The sequence below is a fragment of the Tachysurus vachellii genome, chromosome 13, assembly GCF_030014155.1.
Source record: "Tachysurus vachellii isolate PV-2020 chromosome 13, HZAU_Pvac_v1, whole genome shotgun sequence".
NCBI lineage: Eukaryota > Metazoa > Chordata > Actinopteri > Siluriformes > Bagridae > Tachysurus > Tachysurus vachellii.
The window spans coordinates 13553024-13562843 of NC_083472.1; the positions used below are offsets into that span (position 1 = coordinate 13553024).

Sequence of the window (9820 nt, forward strand, 5' to 3'; positions counted from 1 at the left end):
GAATACAATTCGCACTTCGACTCTTCTGTTTCCATCAAAACTGTTAATTGGGAGTTCCACAGGGTCAATATTGTCTACTTGGTCAGCACAGTCACCAGACTGAAAGTGAGCTACTTTTGGGTGTTTTGGAGAAGCAAGTCAGAAAATGTTTTCCTTCAAAAGCATCACATAGTAAAATGGCCACAGTTCTGCAAGAGGAATGTCTTAATATCCCCCTGGCCACTGTGCAGGACTTGTATCTGTCATCCCGCATAAGGATCCCTCACACTGTGCTAAAGCAGTGGTAGCTCAAGTGGTTAAGTCTCTGGGTTGAAGACCAGGGTTCAAACCCCAGCACTACCAAGCTGCCATTGTTGGGCCCATGAGCTAGGCCTTAATCCTCTCTGCTCCAGGAGCACTGTATCCTGGCTGACCCTATGCTCTGACCTCAACCTCTAAAGCTGGGATATGCAAAGAAAGAATTTCACAGTGCTGCTTAAAAAAGGAGTACTACTTCTTGTAATAAATTAGTGTAGTCTAAAAGCAGGTGATTCAGTTTCATTGTCCAACCCCTGTATGTATAGTTCAATTCAATTCAATTCAATTCAATTCAATTCAATAGTACACTGAATATTCACCATATACTGTACACTAAGTGATGAACATGCAAATTCAAATGAATGATTTTAGATTCTCATGATAGCTTTGATGCTTTTCATGCAGTTAAGAAAATGTACTTTATAATTTTAATATTCCATAATTAAAATTAATATCCATAATATTTGTTATGGAAATGAAATCCATCCCAACAAAAAAAAAATATATATATAATAGAAACACAGAGGTAGGTCCAAAGTTTTGAACGATACCAAACAAATCTGATTTGGTTAAACTCTTTACTAATGTTTAAAAATAAAAACAAAAATAACAACACATATATGACAGAAACATAGCATCTTCAGTAAAAATGACAAAACTATGAAAGAAGTACTTACATCAATGCATGACAGTACTTGAACATGTATAGGTGAAAGACAAAGCATAACTACAGCAAGCACACATTCAGTCACAATATGTTACAAGTTGTCTTGTATATAAGTAAAAAACTAAATATTCCAAATATAATAATATATTGGATATACTGCATAGTACATTCATAATGAAAGTACTTTTTAAAATATTTCATCAATTAGTTATAAAGATGAAATATTTCTCATATTTTATTTTATGCAATATTTCACATAGAATTGGATTATACTGTAACTAACTAAAGCAAATTATTATATAGTACAATATAGTAATCCAATTTTACTATATAGCATCATTTATGACTGCAAACAAAGGACAACGTATCAGTGTTCCTTTTTATTCTGTTTACAGTATAATTCATGTGAAATAGCCACTGGCCATTCAGTGTGATGTCATTATAAAACCTCGCTCCTACTTCCAATAGAAATCTGATTCAATTTGTAATTGAGAATTCCTGACATTACATTTGAAGTAGGTTTGTTGCGCGAGTCAGGCTGCTACAAACATTTTTGATCCACCCATGAAGGAAGTGATGTCTCTGAAGCACAGCAGTAGAGTTTTTCCAGTGTTGATGCAATGCTCTCAGGACTCCTCCTCCTCCACAGTAAGGTCTTGCAGTTTCTCCTGAACTGCTTCAAGCTGTGTGTCTGTTTCTACATCTTTATCTACGGCAGGTTTCGTTTTAGGCTCTGTTTCAGTCTCCTCGCGGCCATTTGCCAGGTTTTCTGTGCTCTCGTAGCAACCTGAGTCCCTTGGCATATCAACCTTCTCCTCAGGTCGGTCCTTCTCTTCATCATCAGACTCTCCCTCAGCTGTAGCAAAACCAGGAAGAAGCATTTTATTATCTGGTTTCAGATTTACCCAGATTATTGCTGAAACATTCACACAAAAACATTTACAGATTGCTAAACATCTGTACATCCTTGATTAATTGGGACATTATCAACGGCACTGTTCGTGCAGTTAGCAATGTGCTAAGATGTACATGACCACTGGGCTTCAGGCCAAATGTGTGCTTAATAAGAGCAGAAAGCATGGATATTTAAATTAGAACTAATTATCTGCTTGAATAGAAGGACGAAATATATGTGACTAAAGCAGATCTTTATGGAAGTGTCTGTGAAGTGCCACAAAATTCAACAGCTCTATGCTCTTTAACACATGAGAATGTGATCTTTTAGCTTTAACGGTCATCTTAAATCTTTAGAAATATTGCCAGGGTTTAACAGTTAATTTGCTAAGGTTTAATAGCTAAGTACAAACTACAAGACACCTACAGACTGTAATAAACCTAACAGACAGTAAGAAACAGAAATTACGTACAATCGTGAAGCAGTTCAGCTGCTGTCAGTATCTTGGTGCGCTGCTCAGGATCTGTGATGTTCAGCTCATTCAGGTGGGATTCCTTCAGTCCGCTAAAGTCCTCCAAACTTTGAAAACCATGCATGGAGAGGAGAGATTCAAGGTCCTAAACAGAAAAAAGGATCAAAATAACTAGTAAGAAGTTTGCAACAATATGGATAATTAATAACTTCAAAATGAGTTTCTTTCTTTTTTCTTCCGAATTGAATAGATACATTGATAGATAATTAGATATATAGTTTGTATGTACAGAAACGTTTGAGCAAATAGCAAATATGATACAAACTATCTGATACATTATATGTACATTGTATATGGATGGTATCTTGCCACTGTGTTAATAAATCCTGTATCATCTTGAGCAAGGGTACATGCAGTTGAAGCTTACTTTTAGTCCAATCCTTTCCAAAACCTCTTCCAGCGTTTTTGGTTTGGGTTTATTGCACCGTCCATGACTATGGCATCGCTTCCTCCTCGGTGGTGTGTTCTCTTCTGGGAGCATGGTGACGTATATGAACTTGAAGGAGCCCACTTTATTGTTGAGCTTTCCAGTCCAGGTGCCTGCTGGTGGCTTCTCAATTATCTGTATGATATCGCCTTTCTGCAATGATTAAAACAATTAGACAATTAATCATTAAAATTAAACAAATTAATTAAAAAATATATATAAAAAAATTAAACACGTTTAGAACAAAATGTTTCATAGTGCACTTTAGAAAAGCTAGATGTGTTGAACTCTGTTCTGAGAATATATAATATACATTCAGTTGCTAACAATGTATAGTTTCATCCAAGACACTCCTCATATTTAAAATTTTCAACTTAGAGAGTGTTTTGTTATTTTTTTTACACATTGGAGAGAAAACAAACCTGTAGTTTGAGGGAGTCTATGTCGTAAGGACTGGGGGTGAAGTCTGTGTGCACACGGGCCCTGCCACAAAACGGGCCATTATAATTGCTGTCCATATTGTCTCTCTGACTGAAGCCACTGTCCAGACTTTGCCTGTCCCCACCTGTATACAAACAACAGTAGGCAATCCTGTCCTTAAATACTGAAAGAATCACTCCAGCCAAAAACAAGGCTCCACCTTGAATATTCTCATTAACATAATGCTAATTAGTGCCTGCATGAATCAAAGGAAAGGTGTACAAGACAGTAGTGAGACCAGCTATGCTGTATGGGTTAGAGACTGTAGCAGTGAGGAAAAGACATGAGGCAGAGATGGAGGTAGCAGAGATGAGGATGTTGAGGTTCTCTTTAGGAGTGACGAGGATGGACAGGATTAGGAACAAGCACATCAGTGGGACAGCTCAGGTTGGCTGTTTTGGGGACAAGGTCAGAGAGGATAGGTTGAGAACGTTTGGACATGTACAGAGGAGGGAGATGGTTATATTAGTAGAATGATGTAGGAGATGGAGCTGCCAGGTAAGAGGTCAAGAGGAAGGCCAAAGAGGAGATATATAGTTGTGTTAAAAGAGAACACGAAGGTAACTGGTGTTAGAGTAGAGGATGAGTAGAGTTAGTTGGAAACAGATGATTCGCTGTGGCGACCCCTAATTGGAAAAGCTGAAAGTAGAAGCAGCGTCTGCGAGCACTTGAAGCACTGAATTAAGAAGAGCATTAACATTTTGGAGTAAAATGTTTACATAAACATTCAGCCTACATCCTGAGAATTGACGACACAGAGGAGAATGTATGGTGTCTTCTGAACTGTTGGAACACACAGATATCCGGTTCCCAGCAATCAGGTCTGGAGTCCAGTCATTAGGAGATATAGGAGAAGCTGAGCTGTCCTCTGAACTCTCAATCTGCAGAAAGATCACCAGTCTTTTTTAATGAAAGATTACCAAATACATTGTAAAATACAAAAATTATTTGAAAGTTTGTTATTACCACATCGGACACGTTACATTTAATAAAGATTGTTTCAGACCTTCCAAGATCATCCAGAAGGGGGAGACATAATCAATCTTTTTGCAAGCTGTGTTCTCTTTATGATTGTACATTAGCGACTAATATGAGTTTCCTCTTGTTACGTTATGTTAAAAACTTTATGTATTTTTACTCACCCCTTCCTCTGCAAGAACTTTCTGTACCATCTTGGATGTCTTCCGGGTCATGGTGCGAGTGATGGCGTTCCTCCATTTCTTCCCCAGCTTTCCACTTTGTTTTTCAGAGTTCTCATGAACTTCACCCTCTGGCAGCTAAGGGAAATTTCGTGCACATATTTAAAGTGGTTCTCTTAAAATTCAGAAGAACATATACAGAGAGCTGGTGGGACTCCAGGACCATGTCTGAGCAGATCATATTTGAGTGATATTTTATTCTCAGCATGGCTTTCACACTTACATGGATGTAACATGGTAGTAATAGCATCTATCTATCTAAATGTTCATTTCCAGCATTTGACAGATGCCCTTATCCAGAGCGACTTACATTATCTCATTTTTTTTATACAACTGAACATTTGAGGGTTGAGCAATTGAGCCTTGCTCAGGGCCCATGGGCCGAACAGTGGCAGCTTGGTGGACTTGGGATCGAACTCACAACCTTCCGATTGGTAGCCCAACACCTTACCCGCTACTTACTATCTATCTATCTATCTATCTATCTATCTATCTATCTATCTATCTATCTAGGTCAGTTTTACATGAGTATAGAAATTAATTAAAAATTGTAGTCCATTTTGTTACCAAGTGGTAAGCCAAAGACTTTGTATTTCACTACACAGTATTACAGCATGCCAGTGTGGTCACATGCTCTGTAGTGTTAGCTTGCTGGACACTCGTACCTTTCTTTCTCAAATATGTCCACAGCATCGTGATTTTATTCTTTTTTGTCTTTTATTTGCCATCATGTTAATGTATGAAGATGTGAATTGTAATAGGTGTTTAATAAATGTATCAACTTAAACCTAAAACTAAACAACAGACTGACTCAAACACATGTTTTTTTGCTATACTTCCTTAAATCTTTCATAAGCAATGAGAAATACACACTATTGATGAGCGGCTCAGCGCTGCACTGAGTCATCTTTCCAGTTAGTCATTACCACAATGACAGACATGCAGCATATCACCTGCTGTTGTGAGCTACAGTATGCACACACAGCAAGTTTAAAGATGAGGAGTAGCCACTGGTGTTACTGATGTTACCGAAAACTGTTCCTGCCCAGTCTAAGCGACTTTGTGACTGAGAATGAATCGTGTTAGCATTCACAGTTCAGTGTTAGATTTGCATGATTTTCTCAGAAGCATGCCCAGGCTCTGTGCTTGGCTGGCTCAAATGCGAATTACATCCTTTCTAAGTACTCTTAAATAGAGTCATCGTGGTTTATTGGTTACTGTTCAATTTCACCTCGAACCCAACATAGGAACTACTATGTCTACTGCAAAGTCTACTGCATGTTTTTACTGCAAGTGCAACTGATCTGTGTTTTCAATTGCTGCAAGCTCACCGAGTCATCTTCTCCTTGGATAATGACAATAAATGAATTTTAATTCATTTTTTTATGTATTGTATTTATTTTCATATGTATAGCAAAAGGCAGTGAGTCTGTGATGTCTGTATATACAGTCACAGATTAAACCAGGGCTAAAAAGCTAAAGACATTTTAAAAACAGTTTTGGTTTTAGTTTTGCTTTTAGTTTACTGTAACTAAAGCAAGCGATTTAGGCTCTGGGTTGTTGATCAAAAGGTCAGTGTTCAATAAGTCAATATGTCACAATAAGATCACAAAATAATTCTTTTTAATTTGTAAAGAAATTAAAATTGTTAACATAATAACACTTTCACACTTTTCACATGCGATTACATATCACTCACATAATCATATACGATCACATAGATCACACATGTGAGGAAATGTGTATGTGAGTTTTCTGTAAGTTCACTTTTGTGTGCAGAAACACAGGCTAGCATTTACCGACTCTTACCGACTCTCCCAGGGTCAGCTCAGGATTTACCACAGGTGAAGATGGCTTGGGCTTCATGAAGTCTTTAAAGCTGCTGGACCTCTGCAGTGTCAACTGTTGACACACACAAAATTTACTCAGAAAAGTGTGACAGTAATATTCATACCTCTGTTCCTTGCCACAGAAGGTCTATCCAATTTCCCCCTCACAGGCTATATCTTTAATGATGACAATGTTCAGTCCAATTTTCATAGCATTAGGCTTAACAATGTGAGGTTTGTGAGGTGTAATGCTAAGATTGATGATAAGTAAGCTTAAATAACCTTTGATCATACACATAACTATGGCCATTTTATGTACACAGCATAATTTGCAACCACTTACAGTACTGTATAGTGTGTATAGATAAACAAGCAAAGAAGTAAGAAAGTACTTAATTTAATAAGTAAGTACATAGCCTTCTCTAAAGACAGGGCAATGTGTTTCTAGGATCGGTTTGCAAACGTTTTGCAAAAGCAGTGACGTAAACTCACTTCCTGTACTGTGGCATTAACGATGGGTGGAGATATGAAACAAAAGTCACCATAGTACCAAGAAAATAAAGACTATCATATCTCAACCAGGCAACACATTACTAAACCAGAACAACTGCCATTCCCTTTATCTGAAAATCTTTCTGTTATTTTGTCTATATATACTGAAATATAAAAATTCTTATTAGTTATTATTAATGTTAACTAATGTCAACAAAAATAATTGTTGTTATTGTTAAAGAGACCATGTGCTAACATGTATGTACTGTATATAAATATTATATTTATCAATTATTCCCTAAAAACTATGTAGTGTATATTAGTGTACACTATGAAAATGAAAATATAGTATTAAAATAAATTAATAAATGAATATATGATATTAAAAAAATGTCTAAATTAATTAAACTGATGATCCAGTTAAAGATTTCTGATAGTCATAAAATGCTGAAATTCTGAGATTTTAAACTTTACTGTATGTACAGTTTTCTGTATGTACATTAAGTCCACTTAGTTCTGTTATTAAAGACAAGGGAAATCTCCAGGGCTTTTTTCAGTTGGCCTTTTCTGATTGAAACTTGTGGTTGATGAACAAAAGTAAAGTCAAAAACAGGGTTAGTGGAGCTAAGTGTAGGAGGTGAAGATTCCCTGTAAATGAAAAGGATGAAAGTAAGCAAGCTCTAAGCACAGTGTAAATGTCACTTTGTAGACTTAAACTTAAAAGCGACTGACTCTGACGCTCATGAGACAAGAATAAATTCAGGATGTATGATCATGGTCTGTGTCTCTACAGGAAATGCTGCACAGCCAAGCAACTCAACCTGAACAACAATATAGTGATCAGAAAACACTCTAGTCTGAATTAGTGTCTCTAGTCCTTTAACCCAATACACCACCAGTGCAAACTCTTCAACTATTGAATCATTATTTTAAAGGCCACTTCAAGCACATTCAGATTATACAAAACTGTAATAGCTCTAACGGACATGTTGCATACATCGATCACTTTATATTCAAGAAATTCTAACTTATTCTTTTTTTAACCATAAAGCAAAATGTATTTTACATAACACTTTTTTTGTATTTTCCTCATTCAATTCAAGTAACTTAAAACTCTAAGATCCAAGATTACTTGTATTTTTACTTAACTATTGTCCTCCTCTCAAAAAGAAATACACAACTCAAATTAAAATGACTTAAAGGCACATTCTCACCTTCTTCTTCTGCACCTGGCCTTGCTCCTTCTCTGAGGCATTTGACGGTCTCCGTCGTAACATTGTGCTCAGAGAGGCCGATCTTACTTCACCAACACGGTTTTAGGTGTAGAGGTAAACGGTTTTCTCAGCTATACCAACCTGTTGTTAATTCTACTGTTACTGTACTATACACTACACTAACAAAACCAAGAGGAGGAAGAAAACCAGAAAGCTCTTCTTTCTCTCTGCTCTGCTGAGTGAAGAACTCTGAATGAGAGGAAGTCACATGACCAAGCAGGAACTACTTTTTTCTACTAGTCTGACATGATTAAACCATTTGTTTGTATCTGTTTTTAAAAGAAATCTACTTTGCAACACTTGGAAGCACCTGAGCACACTGGAAAGCACAAAGGAGGAATTTGATCGGTGATACAATAAAATTTGCTAGTTGTTATCTATCTATCTATCTGTTGGTAATGGTATCAAATATAGTGATCATTTCAAGTAATTTCCTTTGTAAACAAGCTTTTTAGTCCCTGTACAAGCACTAGATCTTATAGCATGAAACAAAATGCAGAACAAGAGAGCTATTGAGTTTATTTGTGCATAAGAAACATAGGGAAATCTAAAAGCTTGGAGATGAGTCATTCTGAGTGTTGAAATGTGACTTTCAAAACTCTGCAAACTTGACCTCCACATCCACAATGAGAAAAAGTTTCACCACTGAACAGGTGCGAGTATAACCTGAACAATGTTTGACATGTTATACTGTACATACAAACCAAACTTTTTACACAAATATATAAGGGAAGAGAGAACCTAAGGCCAAAGTAAGCCTAACATTAAACATAGAATAAACTAATCCAAAAGAATTATTGAGAATGCTCTGCCTTCTGTGTGATCATTGTCTTCTGGTAGATAGTAAACCTTGCAACTGTGTAAGTGAACTGCAGAGGAAGTACATGTGTGTGTGAGTTGTTACAGTTATTTTTGTGTTGGCTAGCCGCATGATGTTATGATGCATGTCATGATGAGTAGAAGTACCATTGTAGATCTTCTTCAGAATAGACCTGAAAAATAGATATTTATACTGTGAACAACAAGGACAAAAAGAAAATGACTTAGTGGATCATTTACTTCAACTATTGCCACAACAGGATGACCTCATTGATCTCAACATCTCCTTTTAGTTAACAAGTTCCTTTTTTTGTACAGCTAACAATGACAACAATGTCACAGCAGTTGTACCTGTTGACCTTAACGCTCTTTATATAAGACGTATAACACTTTCAATCAAATCCTGTTGTTCAAAGTTAAGCAAAGCATACACAAAGGAGTGAGATAAAGAAAGAAAGCAAGAGAGGAAAGCGGGTAGAGCAGACGTTGACAAAACCACATTCACACCTCCTTGCAACTTTGGTAGAAATGTTGCCAAGCAACAAGAGCTCTGTGGTATTTGTGCTTTACTTGTGGCAAAGGCAGAAAATAGTCTGAAGAACTACAGTGAGAGCCACGGCACTCTTAAATTAAAAATTAAGATCATATCAATCTCTGTGATGACCTTGGATAACAATATAATCACCATAATAACCAATATAATCACCATAACCATAAGTAGCTTTGTCTCAGGTTAATTGCAATTGTTAATGTTAAAGAATTTTAATTTTGCTTTAATAATCTTCATCCAAATTGGCACATTTTAAGTGTTCCATCACAGCCACAAATGATGATATTTCGACAGCATATCATATTGTTGCCTAATCCTACTCCTTAGTTCCAGTATTACTTCACCTCACCTGATCCCAT

General features: G+C 36.6%; 1 protein-coding gene across 1 annotated transcript; it reads right to left on the minus strand.

Annotated features, from left to right (window-relative positions):
• Window positions 1-861: 861 nt before the first annotated feature.
• On the minus strand, window positions 862-8286 carry sash3 (SAM and SH3 domain containing 3). The gene is made up of 8 exons (XM_060885539.1): window positions 8033-8286; window positions 6307-6399; window positions 4441-4575; window positions 4035-4179; window positions 3241-3383; window positions 2759-2971; window positions 2332-2476; window positions 862-1820 (listed from the first exon to the last, which is right to left on the minus strand). Exons 1-8 carry the CDS (start codon window positions 8093-8095, stop codon window positions 1591-1593), a joined length of 1167 nt encoding a protein of 388 aa, XP_060741522.1. The 5' UTR covers window positions 8096-8286; the 3' UTR covers window positions 862-1590.
• Between the last annotated feature and the right edge of the window lie 1534 nt (window positions 8287-9820).

Bases quoted from the DNA above. Each gene is read 5' to 3' on its own strand.
- sash3 (XM_060885539.1), bottom strand. From the start codon at position 8,095: ATGTTACGACGGAGACCGTCAAATGCCTCAGAGAAGGAGCAAGGCCAG. The intron at 4,180-4,440 runs GTGAGTAAAAAT...ATCTTTCTGCAG, and splicing joins AAGTTCTTGCAGAGGAAGGG to ATTGAGAGTTCAGAGGACAG. The intron at 1,821-2,331 runs GTACGTAATTTC...GTTTTGCTACAG, and splicing joins AGCTGAACTGCTTCACGATT to CTGAGGGAGAGTCTGATGAT.